Consider the following 24,052-nt stretch of genomic DNA (forward strand, 5'->3'; position numbering starts at 1 on the left):
TATTATCCCCTAATTAGAGACAGATGTCTGCAGAGACTCTTCCTTTTGACTGGTTAAAACTCCCCATCAATTAATGTATTTGTCTTATCTATACTCTCCAGAAGATGCACTTCTTCTAAATAACCGTATCTCAAAACTATTAAAACCCATTGATTTATCTTACGGTTGTAGTGTAGACAGCCTCTGGATCATCTTCTATAACTCTGGAAAGGCCAAAGTCTGACACTTTACAAACAAGGTTGCTGTTGACAAGAATATTGCGTGCTGCGAGATCCCTGTGTACATATCCCATATCGGCCAAATATCTCATTCCAGCAGCAATTCCTCGCAACATTCCCACTAGCTGAATGACAGTAAATTGCCCATCATGTTTCTGGAGGGAAGAAAGGAGCAGCAATTCTTGTTAGTATAGCTGAGAAGAGAAATAAGGATTAGTTTTATGACTTCAGCTTTCCACTTATTTACTCCTTCTGTGGCAAAGAAACTCACCTCAAACACACTTTCTTCAGTGATAAAGCAGTGCATCCAGTTAAGAAATGTGTGAGTAATTAATGTACTGGTAGTAACAAAACTTGCTAACCACTGTATATTTCTCACTAACTCATGGCAAGTCACTTCCAGGAGAGATTATCTAATGAAGATTTCTAATGTTCTTATAGCTTGCTCTTCATCTCTCAGAATAATTATTTGTATCAAGAAAATAAGAACTATCTCCTTTTTGTAACCCTAGCTACTGATAATTTTCATTCACAGCTTGGAGTTTATTAAAAAAAATAAGTCTGTTCTCTATAGAGTGTTTACATATCATTTCACCCTGACATGCATACCTGGTAAGGAGTCAGAACTGGCAAGTTCAGAACACACTTAAACAACACTAAATTGTTTTGAATTCGCATTTATTTTTTCCTTGTTCATCTCTTAAATAGAATTGTAATTCACATAGAGATTCTTTTATGCTGATTTCCACCATGCTGACAGAGTAAAATTCTGCTCCCAAATGGGCGAAGATTTGACTTCAGGTATCAGTGGTTTTAACTTCAACTGGTGGCTATAACCATGTCTATGCTACACTAAATCACATAAATTCCAGAATGATTCTGTCTGATCTTCTAATTTCTGATCTGGTTTTGCTGAAACAACATAGAGAATCTGCTAGTATTGGTCAAAACTCCATTTCAACCTGAAAACCATTTTATTTATACGTAATTAAATATAATAAATATAATACAAACATAATTAATATTTTAATTATATTTAATTATATATGCATGTATACATATATATGCACAGGTATAAGAAATATTTTTTGAAGTGTCAATATACAATATATATGACTTTAAATATATTTGTTTAAGTTTTCATTTTGGTACTCACCCTAAGAAATGCATCTAAGGCCCCATTCTCCATGTATTCTATTACAATCATGACTGGTTTCCCTGAAAGAAAAGAGGACAGATATTTGAGAGCAGTAAAACAAATGGAGTGCCTTTTTTTGATAAAACACACACTATTCCTTTGAAGGATTGAATCATTCAGACACTGAACATTTCTGAGCCCTCCAGCACTGTTACAGAGCTCTAATTTCTTAAATATCTGCATGGAAAGTGGTCATGATTCATAAAATCGAACCATACAAATCAAAAAGTCAGTGTGTTCTCCTAACTCCTGCTGTGTGAACAGGACTCTGGAATAATGACACTTCAGATTATATGAAAGGACATGAGAAACCTTATCTCTCTGCATGGTCTTTGAGGCTAAATGAAACTAGAAAAATAATATGTTTCAAAGTACTTCATCTTTTAATCATGTGTGCATCTAAATTTTTTTCCTCAGGTTGTAGCATAAGGTAAGTATTGTTTTAGTTAGTTACGCATCAGGAGAAAATCCATTAGGAGTGTGCGGTCTGTTTATAATTTGAATCTTTGACCATGAATAAGGCAGAGTAAATGTCTGCCATTGTGTTGTTATTTGACTGACAGACCAAGCTGCTGCTTACCTCTGGTAACAACTCCTTCTAGGTGAACCACGTTGGGATGGTCAAACTGTCCCATGATGCTTGCTTCACACAGAAAATCTCTCCTCTGCTTTTCAGTGTAGCCAACTTTCAGAGTTTTTATGGCTACTGCAACGTCTCTCTTGCCAGGAAGCTTTAGACGCCCACTGCACACTTCACCAAACTCTCCTAAAATGAAGCAGATCAATGCTGAATTACTCTGAATACCAGTATTTTTTTTAGGCCTTGATTCAAAGAGCCACCTAAGCGTGTGTTTAAATTTAATGTGTTCATATTTGAAATGGATTACTTCGGCATGCACCTTAAATGAATTGCTGACCCTTATGGAATAAACACTTCAGTTAAGCCAACTGACAGGAGTATTATTTGAAAATTTTAAGAGACTTGTTAACAATTTCTTGCATTTTTCCAAAAACAGAAAATAAAGAATGAAGTGGCTTTCATAAGAAAACCCTATTATTGAAATAGTAATACCATTTGTAAGTAAAAATGTTATTCCGCTCTACATGGTTTCCTTGCTATCTTTGGTTTCAATGGGCTTTTTTCTTTCAGAAGGCAGGTCTTGCAGACCTGCTTTTAATTTAGCATCCTTATGGTGTTAAATGAAGCACTATATTATTACCTTCAAGCAGCATAATTTACTTTACAGATTATGAAATGAAAGGTGTGACTTAAATTCATTACATTAAACAAACACAAGTAAATACTGCAAGTTTGTAAAAGGTTCTAAACTAACAGACAATTGGAACTTGAAGAAGCCTGTGATAAAAAAGACCAAACAGCCAGCAAGAACACAAAAAGAGCCCCGACAACCAAATCTCAAGAGAAGTAATTGGATTCCATCGGACAGAAAAGAGGATGAAAACATGTGAGATGTGGAGCTGAATGGCAATATATCTACCTCACTATTAACGAGATTATCAAAGATTTAAGAATTGTCCCTTGCCTCACAGCTGTGTCAGCAGAGAGCAGAAGTGAGATCTCCAATTCTGCAGACAGGAAGAAAAATCTCCTTGTATACATAGAAGAAGAAGAAGGTAGTAACAGATGTTACTGAATAAAAGATTAACCACAAAGATATTTAATAATCTGGTACTTCACAAACACATCTGGAGTTTGAGAGATATGGTTCCAAGTCCCTCCCCTAAATCAAATCAAGTCAGAAATTTCTCTCCTCCATACCTGTGGGGTGCCTTAACATTAAGCTGTTACATGTACCCAAGTATGCAGACACACCTACATCTAAGACATGTAATTTAGGATGAGTGCTGAAACAAATGACTGAACTAGACAAGACCTACACAGAGAGTTTGATTAGAGAATCCTTTTGTGAGAAACCTTGTGGGATCAGGACTTAAGTGGACATGCAGACTGGCAAGGTGTCTGGCTGTCAGTGGACAGAAGTATGCTCGAAGTTGGGCTGAATGCCTGAAGAGATAGAAGTTGGGGTGTTTTAATGGAAGGGCTGCAAAAAATCTTGTTTATGACATCATCAGTATTTGAACACTTCTGTTCTCCTATGAGCCCCAAATCGAGCTTTGGGAAATAAAAAAGCAGTACCTGGGTCTTGGCTTCACAGTTCATCCACAAGGGTAGAATTTTGATCATGCCTTTGACCATTTTTAACTGACTTGTTTAAGCAAACCTCCACTCAGTATGGCTCTTTTCACGACCCTGATAGGAGATGACTGCACATAGAATAAAATTCCTGTCCCCTACATTCTATGCTAGCTGAATCAAGGCTAGCTCAAATTAATTCCATACACCTTGTGCTGTACCTATGCTAATTGACCACACAAGTGTTCCTGCCTGCATATTATCCTCAACCATCCTTGGGCACTGATCTAAGAATGCCACAAGGTACAGCTGTTACATACACAAAACTAGCTGCTCATGCCCCAAGCTTGGTGCCTTAACCTCCCTCCTGCACTTCATTAGCAACGTGGATGACTATTAATGAATTCACCACTCACCCCACTCACAGCTCCTAGCCGCAAGAACTTCCTAAAGGGTAACAATTTTCTCTAGCAGTACTTTCCAAAATTTTTTCATTCCATGCTGAAAACAAGACGTGAGTATAGGAGTGTGTCTGTGTGTCTGTGGTATTTCAGAGCCAGGTAATTAGGATACTTGGCACAGGAGACACTAAGGCTTAACTCCTTTCCAGCTCTCTGTGATCTGATTTTGATTGATTTCCAAAGGCAGATCACACACACTTGGGCAAACGAGAAATTTCACTTGTATGTTATGCATTTGAGGCCAGGATGCTAGCCAATTAACTACTTTTATTCCCAAGAAAATAGTACATTCAGCTGAAATGATGCCCAAAAATAAACTGGAAAATATGACAACAAGAGAGGGAATATTGCACAGCCGCACAGCCACCAGCTCAGCATGTCAACAAAGCAGAGGCTAAAACAAAGGATGTGTGGTATGAACAACTTAACATAGTGAACACCATATTCTGTATCTGACAGGTGGCCACAGCAGGATGGTAATGAAAATGTTGGCGAGGAAAGCACATATCCCTCATGCAAATTGAGTACAAGCATACTTGCACCCTGTTTGTGTCTGAGAGACGTGGCACTACTCAATAGTTGATGTGGTCAGCATTGCTGATGCATATTGAGATTGCTAAGTGGCTTTTCTGGTGCTGTCACTAGCAGAATTCCATATTCTTCTTTGATGTATGAGTTTCAACTGCTGCTTTGGGTCTGCTTGCTTCTGTTGTTCCTGGACTGCATTTCATTTCACTCCTGTTTGCTATTTACATCAACAGGTTAAAGCCATAGCTAAACATGATGCACAATATGCTTTCACCACTGCACTCCTAATTAATTTTCTTCAGATTGACTACTGACACACATTAGTTGTTTTTGCTATCAATTATACTCATTAAAATCAAAAATAAATTCATCTGCAGTCAAGAAAATTAACACTCTGGAATTTGTCATAACAGTGAAAATGCATTTTAAACAGTATACTCTGCATCTCAGCATTTTTCTCAGAAGGCATTAGCAAAATTCAACTGAGTATATCTTTGTGCTCTAAACTGTTGCTATGCTGGTAGCTTTTTAACTCAAAGCAAAAGATAAACTCAGCAAATTTTCCATGCTAATCTTGCATATTGTGTATCTATTAGAAGAGATGCTGCCATTCTGGCATCACAAAAATTACTAGTTAGCAAGGGCTGGATTCTTATGCTCTTACTCATAGAAGGAATAATTTGCTCAGCAGTCTGGTAAATTTCAATGGTACTACTCCTTGATTAAGACATGATTCAACATGACTGAGGTAACTTTTAAAAGGCGTTGTGAATTCTAAGTGTAAAGATTTTTTGACAGGTAAAACAACTTATTCTAAAGATTTTTCTTCTTCTGTTTTTAAATAATAATGCAACATGTAATTTACAGTACTAAACTACAGGTGATTTTAAAAGAATTCTACTAATACTTACATAAAACAACAGGAAAGCTAAAGAACATTTCCTCCAGGAATCCAAAGTATTTGATATTTTTCTTACTCATGGAAACTTAATTTCACTACATGGAGTAGTGCAATAAAAATGTCACGTATCTTATTAATGCAAACAAATGAAACTGCCTTTTTAGAGCATGAACACCATGGCTTAAGTAGGTGGTAGACAGTTCAAGAGAAAAAAAAGCAATGTAGTGCTGGTGCAATTACAATCAGTCATAAGAAGTTAAACAATAACTTTTTGTATTCATAAAATATCAAAAAGAAAAATGGTAGAAGGAAAAACAGCCTTAGGGAAGATTTTGTTATAAAGAAACAAGACCTTCCCACTCTCTATTTAAGATTGTGTGCTGCAGCCAGTTTTCCTTACTCACATGAACGAAGCTGCAGAGGTCAAAAAGCCCCTTTGCAAAAGGCAAGCAAGTAGAATTTGCACAAATGCCTAACGCCTTTACTCCGGCAGTAAATAATAGGCAGCACAACCGTCCCACTCCCCCCAGTTCCAATTTTAACAGCAGATACTCAATTAAAAACCCATAAGCTTTCAATGTCAAGCAAGACTTTTAATTTACTCATTTATTTGGGTTTTTTTAGTTGTAGTTGGGCTTTTCCCCTGTTTGTTTTACATTTTAGAAGCGAGTGCGGCTTCATTGCTCTTAACCACTCTGGCAAATTCAAAAAGTTCTTCTATACCTGAGGTATAATTATTTGCCTGTCATTATGATGAATGAGTTTCGATCCCAGCTAAATGGAACAGTTGAATCAGGAAGCCACGGCAGCCTTACCTGCGCCAATCACACGCTCAATTTTAATACAAGAGGCATCTAGCTCCTTGGCGAATTGATGGACAGCTCTATTTGGGTCCTCGTAGGTTTCAGGGTCAATGTAGGTTTTGGTGCCTGGAAATTTAACTGTAATGATGTAAGAAAGCATGACTGTGATGAAGCAAAAGCACTTATTGTGCAGTCAGCCCAGGAATTTCATTATGCAGAGTGCTCCTTGGAAGAGTGAACCTGTTTCCATGCCGCCTGAGCCAGAGCCACTCTGAGAGGCAACCTTAGCTTTAGGCATCATCTGCAAGCATGGTGACACAAGTATAAACAATCCCACCTCTAAAAAATGACTAACATTAGCATCTGCATCTCTTCTTGAACTGAAAGAAATAATAAATATTAAATAGTGCTTAATGGAATAAAATGCAAGGGTTGAGTGGGAGTAAAGCAGGGAAAGGGTATAACGCCAGCAGAGGAGGTGAAAGCTTCTTTTCCGTGTAAGGACATCTTATCCTCTTCACCCAGGATGCGTAAACAGCATTTCTTTATGTTATTTCTCTCCTCTAGTGGGATTTGAAAGCCTCCTCCACCCCCTTGAATTTGCTTAATCTACTGAATATAATATTGTTTGTAGACTGTGGCAATAGTCAAACTATTCACAGCACTCAGAAATTACAACCTTAGGTGTATTTCTTGCACTATAATATGAACATGAGAAACACCTGCAGCCAACTTGTAAAGGCACAGGAAGGCAAAGTGGCCTCTGTGGCACAATTATCCCCCTTCTCAAGCACCTAAGTGAATAATATGCAACAACTTGTTTTTTGCTCATTTTTTCTCCACGCTTAGTACAGCCCAGGCAGCATAGTGCTCTGGCCAGCATGCAGTTTTTTCTCTTAGTTTGATGATGGTTCAGGTAAATTATCTTTCACTATTCTGTCAAAGCACAAGCTCAGGGAAATCTATTAATCAGTCAATTTTTATGATATAAATTTGTTCAGAAGAATTATACTCTTGAGCTTTAATTAAATCAGTGAATTAAAACTCAATATGAAAATGCAAAAATGTTCTTCTGTTAATTGATATAAACAAGAACAGGATCAAAAGTCAATACAAAACATAAATAATTTTCAGTGGCTTTGTTTTCTTTGAATTTAACATAAAATATATTAAATTTGAGACTATATTGAAAAACAGCTTAGTAATCATGTGTATTTATGTTTTAGATGGTATTAATGACCTAAATCCACAAACCATAAGAAAAATAAAAACAAACCTAGAGAAATTGTTTCAGTAATATAATGAATTTACATCCAGGGAAATTATTTGAAATGTTGCCCAGATGTTGTTATCTGTCACATAATCTACTTAAATGGATGTTCTTTTAGCCGTATTGGAAATTTGAATGCTGATATTTTTTTAAAATTATAAATATTTATTTCTTAAAACCAAAAGAGACTGGACAAAATGAGAATTAAGCAGTAGGTTGACCTCTGGTAGTAGTGCTTTAAGGCAAGGAGATGGAGAAGGAGACATCCTCTTGTGTTTGTGATAAAGGGCCTGGACTGGAAGTAACCTTGTGAATCTCAAGTGGGCCTTTGACGGGTCTTTGTTCAAGCTGTCATAAAACATTTTGACAGGCCAAGGCTATCCTGGCATAGCAACGTGAAATAATGCTGGCCTGCATGTGCAGACATTGTTAGATGAAAAAGAGAGGAGGAAACCAAATATAAATCTGAATTGCTTGACTAAACTCCTCCATTGTACTTGTATTTTCAAGTGTAGCACTTGAGGTCAAATAGAGATGAAGGGAACTGAAATGAAATATATGATGGTCTATTAAATGCACTGCTTTAAAATCTGCTTTAAAAAATGTTTGCAAGTTGTTGTTCTAAGTAACTGCTTGTTGTAAGTTACATTTCTGAAAATCCAGTCTGGTACCTCAGTGCAGAAGAATGTTGTCTAGCTATTACAGAACAAAAGGCCACCAAACTGGTGTTCACAGCTCTGTGACCAAGCTGGTGACCACAGCATTGGGTTCCATCTCACTCTGTACATGGCTATCAAATGAAATTAAATGCTACACCTACAATCAACAGATGAAGGAAAGCTAGTTTGGCAAGAAGTGACTTTTATGTGGTGCCATGATTTAAGAAACACTATGTATGCTCAATAATCAGGCCAATTTGCTAGATAACAAGATTTCTTGAATGTAAAATGAAAGGAACACTTATAAAATTTCACAATTTCTGGATCAACTATCAATTACTAAGTAGCAGTTTTCAAATTAATTTACACTTTTACTGAAATAAAAAAGAAAAAATGTCACCAACAATGGAGATAAATTATTTAGTTAGTGTATCCCTCTTGCTTATAAACTGAAAAACAAGAATACACAGCGGATCTTTTCCTTCAAGGACATAATGGGGATTTTAAAAGTAAAAGTAGTAGCTCTTCTGGAGATGTGAAAAGCTTATAATGCACTATGAGAGGCAAATTTCAAATCCATCACTCCCAGAAGAGCAGCATTTAAGTAAAATGAGATTTTTGACAAATTCTTTAAAATCAGCTGCACTGCAAAATGCATGATACATAATTCTTATTAATATTTTCCACCTTTCTGGTGCAGTTTATGAATTGATTGACTAAAGCTGCAATGATGTCACTACTTAGACACTCACTGTATTTAAACAATTTAGGTAGCCACACACCCAAACTTAGGAACTGTGATCAATTTCCAGCTTTTTTTTTCAGGGAAGAAAGGTAAAACAGAACCTTGATCTGATTTTGAGTGGAGCTTTGGCTAGAACTATTCATTTAAAGAGGAATGCATTGAGAAAATGCTTAGAATTTATGACTAGTGGATACTTCATTTTGCATGTGGCATTATTTTTAGATAATAGCTCATGATTTTGACATACTTAAAACAATCCCTATAGCTTTCATAAAAAAATAATAATCTGATGGATTTAAGATACAACTGCAATTATTGGTAGACAACAAAGGCTAAATACAGCATAGCATGACTAAATAACATGTACTAATATGAGAGTCACCAGGTATGGGAGAAGACTGGAAAGACTGGCATTGTTCTGCATCAGAACTTATGTTCAGTTTAATTCTGTGATTTTTTTCAATTATGGTTGCTCAAAATAATTTTGCACCTTAGTTTAACACGCTTCCTGAGTTAATGACTAATTCTAAAACAGATTAAAACATTCCTCTCCCCTTACATTTTCAATTGTCAGGAATCCAAGAAGGATCTGTTTTATTGAGTTTTCCCAGGGTTCTAGTTTAAGTTGAAATGGTAGATGTGATTTTAACAAGAGAGGCTTTAGGTACTATTCTTAGCTAAGCAAGTGATTGTACATCACACAACAGTAATGAAGTGGCTGACCTTTCTTTTCATACTAAATATTCTATTTTTAAGGACATTATGTTTTGTAAATATTGATAGTGCTACTGTATTCGCAGTAGCAGAACACAGCTTTTGAGCAGAACAGCTTCATTTTAGGGTGATGCAGTGACTCACACTTTCTTCATCTGAAGTTTGCCTGAGGTAAAGATCAAAAAGTCACTTAGGCGAAGGTCTCTTGAATACTGCACCTCAGAGGGATCATTAGGACAACGTGAAACATGTATTCAAAGCAACCAAAAGAAAACAAAATATGCAGAATGAAACCAACACAATATCATAGACATTTATAGAAATAAAACCATCTGTGTGAGCAATGTTGACTTTAATCTGCGTTTTTTGTAGCTCACATTTTACAGTGTTGCAATTTGGAATTTTTGAAAGGCGGGAAAAAAAGCAAAACACTTACAATGAAAGTAAAGTTCTTCATCCCCTTCTTGATCCGCTTTGCTATAGCCACAATGCCTGAAAAGAAAAGAAAACACCAGTTTTACTAGTAAATAATGATTTACTTATCACATCTAAAGTCCTGACAAAATCAGTTCTGCAGGCTGGGATTTTCAGGCACTGAGCACCTAACTGCTGTAGGCCCTTTGAAACTTTCACCTATAATTCTATTGACAGCAGAGTTTTAAATAAATCATGAACAGTTGCAATCAAAAGGCTTTTGTATCAAATACCAGTCGGGACAGGTCTTGGAGAAAAAAATTCTAGTTCTAGTGAAAGGCTTCTGCAGATAAAACAGAGGATTAAAGAACTTGAAAGTAGAACACTGTTTTACATGAGGTTATTCTTAAACTTACTGCTGTGTCTCTTTTTTTTTAAATGTAAAGTCATTTAAAGGCTGATCAGATAAAGTGTCAGACTTCTCCATGTGAGAAAACTGAACAGAAAGAGAGACTTTGAGGAGTAGAGGTAAAGAACCTGCTAGGGGTTCCTTTTACAGCACATTTACGCAGGACAAAAAGAACATCTTGATACAAGTATCTTGTCAAAGTAAGAGGACAAACCATATAATTGATGACAGGATTTAAATGAAAACTGTCCTTACTAAGAATTTTTCGGTTTCAGTTTTGCAAATTACTATCACAGGTTCGACTATGTCTCAAGAGTTCACAAGAGCAGTGTCAGATGTGCTTATGTCCATCAAAGATGCAATACCTTCGTCCGATGATGAATCCAAACACCATGAAGACCAGGATGATTGTTCCTGCCACAGCAACCACAGCTATGATAATAACAGGATTCTGTTCACTGGAAACAGCTGTGGCTGCAAACAGAGCACAGAGTTGAGATTAGTAAAAAATTAATCCCTACTGAGGGACTTCAAAAATTTAAGTCAATCATCATGAATTGTAGACTGTCTACTGTTGTAGACTACCTTTGTCTGAAACATTTACATTGATGAAGTTAGTCTAAAGAAGGGCCTCTATTGGAAATTCAACTAAATGCTGTATGAGTTAATGATTGTCTACATTGAATAGAAAGAAGCCAAGCTGGAATTATCTTGGCCAAAGTGGTACAGCCATTACCTGAAAGCCAGCACCACCACATCAGTCACTTCCACTCTGCTTTGCTGCATCTGTTTTGACTCCCTCCTAAAAGGGGAGTCCTGGGTATCCCTGAAGGAGGGACAGTAGGAGAGTAATCCCCTAGCTCTGCTCCTAGCCTCCCCTCTAAAACTCATTGATATGACTTTGAAGGCTTCCTAGGAAATACTGTCTTTAAGAAAAATGTTTGTGCTGAAACACTATTAACACAGATTTCCTAGGTAGCACATTTCAATCTCTTACTGCTATTAATCATTGTAAATGGCTATTATTACTTACCATTTGTTTCTGTTAGCAACAAAAAGGTGCTTCCACATTAATACAAAATAGAATTATCCATGCTTCAGAGAATTTACATGCTAAAATATCCCCACATTATTGCTCTTTTTATTCAGATATGCCAATTCTATTAATATATGTAAATGTATACATGTCACATTAATGTAAACTGAGGATGTAATACTTAGCCTGAGAAACCTTGAAGCTTGTTAAAAATATTGCTTGCCTGACATCTAATAAGGGTGGCCATGTACTCAGATACATTAAGTAAGCACAGCTCTCCTGAGCTCTGGAGATGCACTGGTTTGTAACAGTAAGGATCTGAACCAGAAGATGAATAGAGGATGAGACATGAGGGACTGTGAAAGTGAGAGTCAGCAGGAATCACAGAATCATAGAATCATTTAGGTTGTAAATGACCTCAAAGATCATCAAGTCCAAACTTTGACCGAATACCACCATATCAACTAATCCACAGCAGTAAATGCTGCTTACAGTGGCACTTGGAACACCTCCCTGAGTGGCCCATTCCAATGACTAAACATCTGTTTAGAGACAAAATTCTTCCTGATATCTCCCGGTGCATCTTGAGGCTCTGTCTTGTCCTTGAGAATAAACCGACTCTCACCTTACAACAAGCTCCATTCAGGTACTTTTAGAGAGTGGCTCCTCCCTGAGCCTCCATTTCTCCAGGCTAAACAACCCCAGCTCCCTCAGTTTCTCCTCATCAGACTTGTGCTGCTGAAAATTCTGTTCCCTTCTCTGGACATGCTCCAGCAACTCAATGTATTTTCCAAAGTGAGGGGGCCAGAAGGATGCAGGACTGCAGGACTCACGGTGTGGCCTCACCAGTGCCAAATACAGAGCGATGATCACTATCCTAATCCCGCTGGTCACAATATTCCTGAAACAAGCCAGGATGCCCTTGGCCTTCTTTGCCACCTGGGCACACACTGGTTCATGTTCAGCCAGCTGTTGATCAGCATCTCCAGATCCTTTTTCACTGGGCCACTTTCCAGCTACTCTTCCTCTGACCTGTAGTGTTGCATGAGGTTGTTATGACCCAAGTGCAGGACTCAACACTTTGCCTTACAAACCTCATACAGTATTCTTTGGCCCATCCATTCAGACTGTCCAGATCCCTCTACAGAACTTTCCTATCCTCCAGCAGATCAACACTCTGGTCTGATTTAGTGTCGCCTGAGAGCTTACTGAGGGAGTCCAAATCATCAATTGTTATACTAAACAGGACTAGCCTCATTACTGAGTTTAGGGGAACCCCACTAGTGACCACCCACCTGCTGGATGTAGCACCATTCACTACCACCCTCTGGGCCTGGCCATCCAGCCACTTTTTAATCAGCAAAGAGTGCACCTGTCTAAGCCATGGGCTGCCAGTCTCTCCAGAAGAATGCTGTGGGAGTCAGTATTGAAGGCTTTACTAAAGTCCAGGTGGACTACATTCCCTAAGTAGGTAACTTGGTATTAAAAGGAGATCAGGTTGATCTAGCAAGACCTGCCTTTCCGAAGCCCAAGCTGGCTGTACCTGATCCATTTGTTGTCCTGTATGTGCCATGGGATCCCACTCAAAATTATTTGATCCATGACCTTCCCTGGCACCAAGGTCAGGCTTACCTTAGCCTGTAGTTCTCCAGACCCTCCTTCCAGCCCTTCTCATAGATGGGTGTCACACTGGCCAATCTGCAGTCCTCTGTGACCTCAGCCTTTTCCTCATCCTTGGCTACGCTCCTCCACATCAAGAAACCTCTTTTTGTGGTTAGTTTATTTATAAAAACACTTATTCTATTTCACAACAGTGGCCAGACTGAGTTCTAGCTGAACTCTCACCTTCCCAGTTTTCTCTCTACATGACCTAAGAACATCCTTATATGCTTCCTGAGTCGCCTGCCCCTTTCTTCCAAAGGTCATAAACTTTTTTTTCCCTGAGTTCCAGTGAAAGCTCACTATTCAGCCATGCCAGTTTTCTTCCCCACTGGCTCACCTTACAGCACACAGGGAGAGGCTGTTTCTGTGCCTATAAGATTTCCTTCCATTCCCTCACAGTTTGTTACCCATACAGTGCGCATTGGTGGAGATGCACTTCAGTTGGGTTGATTTCACCCCCAACACTGGCATGCCACCCTTAGACACCCAGGCTAGCAAGCCTGGTCTTACCCCCTTCCCCTTTCAAACCTAGTTTAAAGTCCTGTCAATCAGCCCTGCAAACTCACAGGTTAGAATCCTTTTCCCCTTTTAAGACAGGTGAATCCCATCTGTCTCCAGCAGGCCTGGGGCCGTGTAAACTGTCCCATGACTGAAATGCAGCCAACAGATGAAAGAGAAGGAAAAAAGGAAACCAAACTGATATCTGATTAACTAAATTAATAGTATGCTAAAATGGTTTACTGCTGGTACTGTAACTGAACTGGAATGTCTATACCAGGTTTTATGAACTCCACAGAATTGGGCTCTTGTTAGAGACTTCAGAGGTTCCCATAGAAACAAATAACCCAGAATTTTCTTGGGAGAAGTAAGCCAATCAACATAATTTATTTTTTCACTGACACTGACCTGTACCAACTGTTTCCCCCCAAAATAACAAACCCCTTGTTGCACTACACAGATTTAGAATACTCTGCACTGGAGGGAAATTACACACACATCATACACACCCCTCTAATTTTATTTCCTGAAGAAACTTGTAATTTTTCTATATTCTCTCTAATGTACATGAGGAAAATCACACTATTCCTCTTCAACTAAAAAAGAATGCTTATCTTTAAGTAACTATAACTTCTAGATACACAGATCAGTAGGATGCTACTGTATACTTGCCTATATTCCACTCATGCAGCTTTTAAGAAATCAGTGGTGACTGTCTTGTGCAAGAGCATAGGGGCATAAGTCATACAACTCAGTTCTGCAACTTATCTAGGTCATCAAAACAGACAATCCCAAGGAATGTAAATTTCTGTAAAATACAGCATTTCCCTAAACTATTCCCATCTCTCTTTGAACTTCACTGCAAACCTCACTTGGAAGTGAAGAAGAAGCAGCATCCTGGCCAGGGTGTGAAGCTTCATCCAAAAAAGTTTGGAAAAGTCCCCAGCCCTGCCTGTCACCTAGTCCAGTAGCCAAGATAAGTGCATAGAGGCTGACATATGTGAGTGGGTTGCTCTATGTAAGTGCCTCACAGATTTTGGGTACTGGCACATTCTGGAAGCAAGCAGACAATGTTTTTTGGGCTCTGGAAAATGTTGGGGATATGGTACACCAGCCAACTGGTAAGACAGGTGGGATGCAATGTATGATTTATTTTTATATCTTTAAAAAAAAGAGGGAGGGGGCTGATTGTGGGCATGGTCTGGTATACATTCAGTGACAGCAGTGTAAGACATCTGCCTATGTTCAGGTACTCTGCTGCTTCTCCTGTGTGATGAACTCAGTCTGTTGGTGTAAGGGTGAATCAGAGCACAGCTTCTAGAATGATCCCTGTGGCTTGGCAGAAACAAAGATGCTAGAATGTTCTTAGAAGAATGATTTTGGGATGCAGAAGGTCTTTTCAGAGGGTGCATGCACGGCTACCTGTCACAGGTGATGCCACAATAGCGATGACAGGGAATCAGCACCAGGACAGGAAAGTTCTTACCTCTGCTCAAGCTGTGCTCAGGCTGAGAGGCTGACACAGGGAGTTGGTACTTGGGCATTCAGCTACAGCTGACACCTGACCTGAGCTATCCAATGCACAATGCTTAATTTAAAGGAGTTAAATTCAAACCAGCTTTTAAATACATGCTTTGGGATTGGAATGCATCTCTAAACACCCTGGAGGATTTAAAAAAGGCTATCAGCTGAAATGCTGCGCTGATGCTCCAACAACCTTTTCTCATGCAAGCAATTTCAAATGCACAATTTCTGGAAAAGAATTCTTGGCCAAGTTTACCATGAAAACTTCAATGATAACTGGATCCATGTATGCCAAATACTACTTTCTTAAGTATTTCTTAAGTATGTGCTTTATGCCTTCTATAAAAATTTGTAGTATTTGTATTTCAGACTTTGGAGATCAATTTTACGTATGCATAATGCTTCAATCTTGTTTGATTTACTCTGATTCATGGAAAAAGGAAAAAGCAAAGTCTTCATGCCAGGTTTTGTCAAGTGCTTCTACTTTAACAGTAAGAGCCTTAAAGAAGTCAAAGATTGGACTCGATGACCTCAGAGGTCTTTTCCAACCTAATTGATTCTGTGATTCTGTAAGTGGAAAGATCAGCTTCATTTACAAAAAGCAGAGGATTGCCTTTAGGTCCACTGGCTACAAGCCACTTAACTTGACTTCTAAATATGTCAGTGAACCAGGAGATAGAATTGGCACTTCAGTGATATTTTATACATTTGTGTGTTTTTCCAGAGGGACTTCTGTTTCTAATAACCAGCCAACAAGAAAATACAACTAGAAGCCATTGATTGATCTGTGGCAAACACAGCGTAGAACAGAAATGGTCTGCCTTTATGAAGCATATTACTTTGTAATTTTGAAATTTTTCCATAAATATCTATGCAATACCCAACATGTATGATATGATCCAATACAGGTATAATATATGTATATTTCACATATCAGATTGTATTAATATAATGGATATAATAGTTCCTCAAATATTGAAAAGTGGCTATATGGTTTCTATCACGATTCAGAAAACAGCACACTATTCAAAAATCTACTTAATTAACAACACCAACCAAACAGTGCCAACCAGAGGAAGTGCCAGGATAAATCCACGTAGGCAACATGACTGAATGTGGTGGTCATTATATATATTCTTACACAAATGTATACACGTGTGTATTTTTTCTTAAAATACTTTGACATTTTTAAAAGCTGAATTCAGAAATCCATGTAATAATGAGAAGAAGCCAAAGCCTCTAAACTGTAGCATAACATGGTTTAGTGTTCACCTGCATGGTATGTCCCTTGAGATATATTTCCCAAAAACAATCCAATAAAGGTCTTCCTTTCAAATGCTAGCAATAGACAAATTTAATGAGTCTGTAAGTTCTGATAAAATTATAAATAAAATATAAGAAACTAATACTTTAATGTAAAACAATTTTAGAAAAGCTTAATGGAATTTGCTATATTTTACCAACATTTTAATTATTTCTGAAAACCCTATATGGGAAATCTTGTATGCTTTTCCTTGCTTGGAATTATATTTCATAATGTTGTCTCAAGATAATGGAAAATATGCTACTTTTAGAATCTTCTTAAATGAAAACACAGGACATTTTTCATGGCATCTCAAAGCATATAGCTGGCCTGTGACAAAAGAAACCTGCTGTGCATCCTGGCCAAGAATCTCTGTGGTTTATATGCATTTTTTCATCATCTGTGTCAGAAAAGGAGTACAGGAGAGTGGTCAGTGATGCATTTATTATAGGATTTTCTAATCTCCCATATGTTGACCAAACTCCAGTCAAAACTGTTTATCTTTGAAATCATCTTTGCTAATCTTAGCAGCTACCAGTCTGCTTACATTCAGTATGTAAAAAATACTCAGATAATTAAAAAAATGTTGGGGAAATATTTTGATGTAATAATTTTAAACCACTATGGACAATAAATTATCTCATTAGCAGAAACTTATTATGACAGACTTCTAATTTGTTTTCCAGAAAACTATTCAAAATAAGAAATTACTTCTGGCTGTACCTCAGGTTCCCTTTCCACAAAATGGGGATTCTGCTACTGACTCTTTCTACAGATGGGAAGTATGCTATTAGACACAGAGCTAATAATATTAGCAATAACAGCTTACTGCTGCTATTATGATAATTACTGTTTCAATTATGTCTATTAGATATGTGGTATTATTCATTATTTATAGTTTTTATATTCTGTGTGGAACTAAGGTGGAATCACTGTATATTAACCACTGTATATTAAGAATAACCACAAGTTGTTCAGGCAACACCTGGCTGCAATTAACAGGACACAATAATGTGTGTCTGAACACACTCTTAGATAGACTGCTGCATGGGGTGCAAAGAGGGTATGGCATCCATACCCTTTGAATTCACAGCCTATGTATCCCTGTATTTCCAGCTCCCAATGTGGCTGACCTGACGTCAAGGTCAATGTGAAGCAAATGCTCTAAACGAGGGTAACCAAATTTGGGTCTGTAACAGGGTGCTGGAGCTGCCAGGGATACAGCTCCTGTGAAGTGGCTCAAGGCTACCAGGTCTCACTGATGGAAGAAGTTTTTTGGTTACACAGCTGACAACTTTTTATATGAGCCTGAAAATAACTTAGTATCTTTGAGATTCCTATTTCTTTACTAAACTAAACTGCCAATGAATTCAAAATACACTAAAGATGGAATTACAGCTGAAGACACACACATAAACTAAACTACCAAGTTGGGTTTTTTTTCAGAAAGTCAAATGGGAAAAAAATAGCCTGGAGAAGTCTTTGTGGCTTGAAATCTCCTCCTTCCTTCTCTCCCCAGTTACAGAAGAATCTAGTTGAGTTATTCAGCTCACCACTACTCACTTCTTTTGTGGGGAAAAATAAGAGTGTATTTGAATTAAAAAAAAAAAGAAAAGTCTTTGTGTATTAGAAGGAGAGCAAAGGAGAAGAATCTAATATGTAACAAATCTCCTCCAGCCAATTATAAGGCTAGTTTTCATTTCTATGGTAAAATAAATTATGGAAGCTCATCCTTCAAAAGACAATGACAAAAATTCACCTTCATGTAGAACCAAATTCTTTCTAATTGTAATTATATTGCTTATGACACTTTCCTTTCTTGCTTTACTTACTATCTCTGCAGAAAGGGTTATTTTCCTGTAAACCTAATGCCTTACCTGTGGCTTCTTCCAATGTGGCAACATCCAGTCTGGGGCTGTAATTTCCATAACCAGCAGCAGTAAAAGCACGGATCTGGAAAACATACACTGTTCCTGGCTTTAGGTTATTAATAGAAGCTGAAGTGGACTTGGTTTTCACTGTTGAATAGGTCCTCTCCCTTTGATCCTGGAAACAATAGGACAAAAGATTAAATGACATTTACAGATCAGATTTTATCATGATTGCAACTGACAACAGCAACTGACAGCCAGCCTGGGTAGTTTATTTCAATTGTTGAATGCTCTCTTTCCCAACGACAAAAATAAAGCATACTCTGTGAAGTACTACAAAACATTGTCAATGCAATGATGAGCTCTAAGTGTAACATAAAATTCAAATGGGATGCTCATGTTGTTACTCAGAAAACAGAAAACATCCAAAAAAAAAAAAAGATTGCTTTTTTGGCTCTGATTAAATTTTGTGAAATTTTGATGAGAAAAAACTCAACCACAGATTTCCAGGGGAATTTGTGAGGTCTAAACAGTTCAAGGACAGGGAAATTTTTCTTTCTTTGTCAGAACATGACAAACATAGGGCTGCACAACCTGCCTTCATTCTGCATTAATTCAGTTTACAGCTGACAGAATTTTTTTATTTCTAGAGTACTTCAAAGTTATAATGAATGAAGTCATAGACATTGTGAAATGAATGGAAAAACTCTGACATCATTACTTTGACATCGTACCCTTCTGTCACCTCTAAAAATACAATATTGCCAATGTATAATTGGCTGGATTTTGCATAATTTCTGAGGTCCTTAACTCAGTTTTCATTCGGATTTTTATCTCTGGTTTTTAGTCTTTTCTCAGTTTTAGGCTCTAAGGCATAAAGAGGAACCCAGGGAAAGAAGCTCAGTATGACTCTCCACAAATTTGAAGCTGTAAGATTACAAACCCTGTGAGTAATAACTCACTTTCAAATAGTACAAAAGCTGTATCACAGATCATTAGAGTATTCAAAAAGCTATACTTATTCATCACATTTACTGACACAGATTATGTTTCAGCATAGATATGTGGAGCCCTGTTGATTTTTGGTGGCAGATGCAACCCTGATTTGAAGGGCAGAAGAGATGAATTAACCAACCATCTGAATGCACCACATGACCAGAGAAGCATGAGCTGAACGCAGCAGTGCTAATGAGATGGATACAGAGGGAAGGAATAAATCTGTAACTCATTTCAATAATATTTCACCAGCTAAAAGGGATGGAGAGCCTTCCCTGTCACAGTCAGTAAAGCTACAAAGGCTTTTGCTGAAATACGGGGTTATACAGAACATACATTACTTCTTTTCTCAGATTCAGTAAGGGCTTCTTCTGGTTCTTGCCCAGTCTGTCACTTGAGCAAGCCCACAGTCTTGGCTAGCAACAATTTTCCATATCTTTTCCTAGAGAGTTTAAATAATCTGTAAGTGAGGACTGTGGTAGAATGTATGTTGGTATGTGAGAAAGAACAGGAATGCTTTAGAGATGACACACAAGGGTAAGGAAACCATAAACAGTCAGGTTCAGGACTGTAAGCCACAGTGGAATTCCAGTTTGGGTTTTGATGCATAAATGAGGCTTATTTGAATTGCCAACAGTCCTTGTATTCAAAAATAAATAAATAACAAAAAATAAAAATAACCTGCACTAGAAATCTCACAGGACGGGCTTACTTTGGAGATTTCAGGTCGTTTCCATTCCAGCCCTAGCCAGAAGTGAGAGGTGAAAAAAACACTTATCAGAGTATTTCAGAATGACAAAAATTGTTTGATTTAATTTGGCTTTAAAATGAGCTGAAAGTTCAAATCCTTTTATTTTTCTTCTCTTCTAAACTGGTGGAACAAAACTTAAATGACCTCTCTCGTTCTGAGCAAGAAGACTGTGAATTAATTTTAAAGCTGAAATGCATTTATTTGGAAGGAAAACAACCATTTCAGTATTTGTGCAAAAATTGCTTCAGTCAAAGTTATATATTCCAGTTTATCTGTGACTGTTAGAATGAGCTTTTTATTCTCTTTTATTAATTTCACTGTACTAAGTATAATACTGGACGATGTTCTTCCACTAAAAAAAAAAACAAAAAAAACCCCAAAAAAACAAAACAAAACAAAAAAAAAATTAACATCAATTTTTATTTTTGCAAACACAGAGAAAATTGGCAATGAAATTCTGCTGGTTATTTAAAATGAGTATACAGGGAAAATAATAAAAGCCAGATTCCAAAAGCTATCATTATATAAAAAGCTGGGTATGTTGGTAATTTTTATTTCCTTTTACATTACCCATTTCAATTATTTATTTTACTTGAACAGATTAGAAACTGCTCTGCACATTAAAGAAATGCAAGCTTTTTGCTTCTCAATTTATTTATTTTTTGGTTGAGAGGACAGTTTTGCTTTTGTTAAATATGTAACATTTTAAAAATACTTGGACTTTATTTGCATGTGTATGTACACACACATGCTTGAGGGACAAAAATCATCTGCTAAAATTAGTAAAATTTCTTCCAAAGAATTATTTAGCTATCTGTACCTATCTGTCAGATTTTATTATAAGAATCATTAGAGTGAAGAACTTAACCTGGAAGTTAGCCTCAACAAATAAAAATTTTATACCTTTCCCAAATCATATAAAGATCTTTTGATAAGTATATTTCTGTAATTCAGCACTGAAAATGAAATATGACACTTGATATTACATCCAATCTGGGCTGAATTTACCTAACTCTGTGACCCAGCAAGCTGACATGCTCTTTTTGATATAGGGGTACTGTTACCTTGCCTGCAGAAATGTCTTCATGAGTGACCACAAAGGAGCCCCTTTATTAATTTTTTTTCCAATGTAATTCAATTTCTTTTTTTCCCCAGAATGTTTTATAAAAATTAGGAGTATGTTATGTTATGCAGACAATTTCCCAGGGAATCTGGAGGAGCCAAACTTAGTCTGGGTCCCATGACAAACATAGAGCTGCACAACCTGCCTTCACTCTGCTTTCATCCAGTTTACGGTTGTCAGAATTTTTTTATTCTGCAGTACTTCAAAGTTATCATGAATGAAGCCCTAGACATGATGAAATGAATGGCAAAACTCCGACTGACATCAGTAAGATTGCAATTTCACTCTACCAGAAACAGAGATCACTTCATCTACGACTGAAAAGCAGCCTTCCGTTCATTACTGTGTTGAGAGAACAACTGAAAGATAAATTTCACAGTCCCGGTCCTTTTTAGAAGGAAAAATAAAGAATATTTATTTCCTAAAAGTCTAGGAAGTGTTTTTAAAAATTTTCAGACATCAAGTAGAAGCTGCCCAGCTCATAAGGAAATACAGAATTCAGTCAGGAGTTGTATTTGATACATCATTTCAAGACTAGAATTACATTGGTACAGAAGGAAATGAAACAAGCTTCAAACACAATGTAGAATAGATGTAAAAACAGGAATTTAATGGTAAAAAATATCCAAGTACAACTTAACAATTAAAAAAAAGAAAGGCAGATTTCAAGTGTATATTTCATTTTTAGTATGCCACAATATAATATATGAGACATATGATAGCAATAATAATGGCAGGATTTAGCTAGTTATTAAAAACAAGCAAAATCACTGACTTTGGAGAGACGAGGTAGTTGATAGCTGATGATTTTAACACTGTTCCACAATGCAGCAAGCCAACATAAAGCAAACACCACATTCTTGCACATTACAGATAATCTTAGCACTTACTTTCTCATAATACTTGATTTCATATTCAGTAATGACTCCATTGGGATGTTCTGGTTCCTGCCAGGAAAGCTCCACGCTCCTCTGCAGCACTCTTTCTTTCATTACACCACTAACTTGCGAGGGAGCTGTTTGGACAAGATGTGTCAATAAATAAAAAGCAAATTCACTGGATGGCTAAAATCAAATGTCATTACTGATCCACCCCATGCTGAGCAACTTTCATTAAGGTAAAAGAAAGCACCTTTTCATAGCTCACAATTCAAAGCTAATGAATATTCTAGCAGATGCCTATTACTGTTCATAAACTTAGAACAGAAATCGAACTAAAGTGCAAACAGCAAAAGGTGTCATCGTTTGAGTTGGTACAAAACTGAGATTGATGGGATAGGAAAAACAATTAAGCAAATTAATTCTAATGACGAGAGCAAATCAAATTTTTAGACTGAAGTGTAGCAAATTAAGAGTCTAAATATTTATTGCATATGTTTCTGAAATGCACATAAAAAGAGAAATAATCTTTTAGAAACAAAATCACATTTTAGGCTGATTTGATATGACTAATTCCAGTTCTGCTTAGAAATAATCTCTCACATTATCTGATTACGACATGATGGTGATGAAAATGACTTTGTTGGGAGACTAAGCCTACTCTTTTTCATTAGTTCCAACCTTTCCAGGACATTTTCTCTTTAGAGCTGAGTTTCCATATTTGGTCTTAGCATTCTTGAAAGTGCCAGACAATTTAAGAAGTAGATCTTATGGAACAAAGGCAACTCTGTCTTCCTCTGCCTCACTCTACAGAGATATAAATAAATGTACACTTTGTGCACACACATGTACACACACTGAGTTTCCTAATAAATATCGCCCACAAACAAGGACCTTTTGAAATTAAAAAACCCCAAACCCAATATAAAAGAATTATAGAGACATTCACTCTCATATAAAAATGTTTAAGAGAGAATCTAATAAACTGTGAGAGACTGAAAAAATAACTCGCTTTCTCAACTTATTTTTAATGAGAAAGACAGCAGATACTTTTCTGATGTGCAGCATCAAAGGAGGCCAAACATCACAGTCTTCCTCAAACATACACACTGAATTTAGAACAGAAGTCCTATAAAACTATAGCACTTTGAAAAACAACTAAGGTATTGGAACCATGCAGAACTTGATCTTGTTCTCATTCAGTTTAATGGAAATCAATTTTGCTCATGCAAAAGATAAAGAACAGGAGGACTTGACCCTCAGCCCCCTACAGTTAAAAGCTAAATGCCATTTACATGGGTAAGGACTTGGTATTGGGGCAGACTCAAACACAGGAAAGGTGCCTGAGATAAATTTATTAGAAATAACATGCTAGAGCTAATAATGAAGATATTAGAGAAAAAATTATACAATTTTCTAACTCAGAATCTCATACTGATTCTTTATTGAAATTCTTCTTTAAAAGACTGATAATTTTAAATATTTTAGGTAAAAAAAAACCCACCCTATTTCAGAACTGTGTATAAAGCTTTTATTATGTAAAATTATGTAGTCTTCAGAAAAATGTAATTCTTATCCCAAGCAACAAGGTGATCTTCACTTTCTCTAGTTTTTTTAAATAACATAAAACATCTAGAATGAACAGTACTGTATCATTAAGTATAAAAACCTAATGATAAAATCAAAATACCTGCAGCACAATCAAGAAAATAATCCTCTGAATAATTAAATTGGATTGTTAACTTCTTACTGCAATTTTGAAGTTTCTAGGATTTTTTTAAAATTACAACATGTATGTTCATGTAGGCTAAATTTCATTGGAGGCTCCAAGAATACATGAAAATTAGGTTTTGAAGCCACGCATGATAATCTTCATTATGAACTATTATGCTGTACATAATCAATATAATCAAAGTTGAAGATCTCTTACTCTAG

General features: G+C 36.8%; 1 protein-coding gene across 6 annotated transcripts in view; it reads right to left on the reverse strand.

Annotated features, from left to right (window-relative positions):
- Nucleotides 1-24,052, reverse strand: part of EPHA7 (EPH receptor A7) — a 178,592-nt gene that overhangs the window by 37,057 nt on the left and 117,483 nt on the right. For 4 of the 6 annotated variants that reach the window (XM_036380217.1, XM_036380216.2, XM_036380211.2 and 1 more), the window contains exons 6-13: nt 22,130-22,254; nt 18,376-18,544; nt 10,841-10,949; nt 10,089-10,144; nt 6,277-6,402; nt 1,997-2,182; nt 1,375-1,436; nt 164-373 (exon numbers count right to left, since the gene is read on the reverse strand). In XM_036380217.1, coding sequence (XP_036236110.1) covers nt 164-373; nt 1,375-1,436; nt 1,997-2,182; nt 6,277-6,402; nt 10,089-10,144; nt 10,841-10,949; nt 18,376-18,544; nt 22,130-22,254 — 1,043 coding nt within the window. The remainder of the gene's footprint in view (nt 1-163; nt 374-1,374; nt 1,437-1,996; nt 2,183-6,276; nt 6,403-10,088; nt 10,145-10,840; nt 10,950-18,375; nt 18,545-22,129; nt 22,255-24,052) is intronic. The other 2 variants (XM_036380212.2, XM_036380215.1) reach the window with 1 other exon arrangement.

This window comes from Molothrus ater, chromosome 3 (assembly GCF_012460135.2).
Source record: "Molothrus ater isolate BHLD 08-10-18 breed brown headed cowbird chromosome 3, BPBGC_Mater_1.1, whole genome shotgun sequence".
In the NCBI taxonomy this organism is placed as follows: domain Eukaryota; kingdom Metazoa; phylum Chordata; class Aves; order Passeriformes; family Icteridae; genus Molothrus; species Molothrus ater.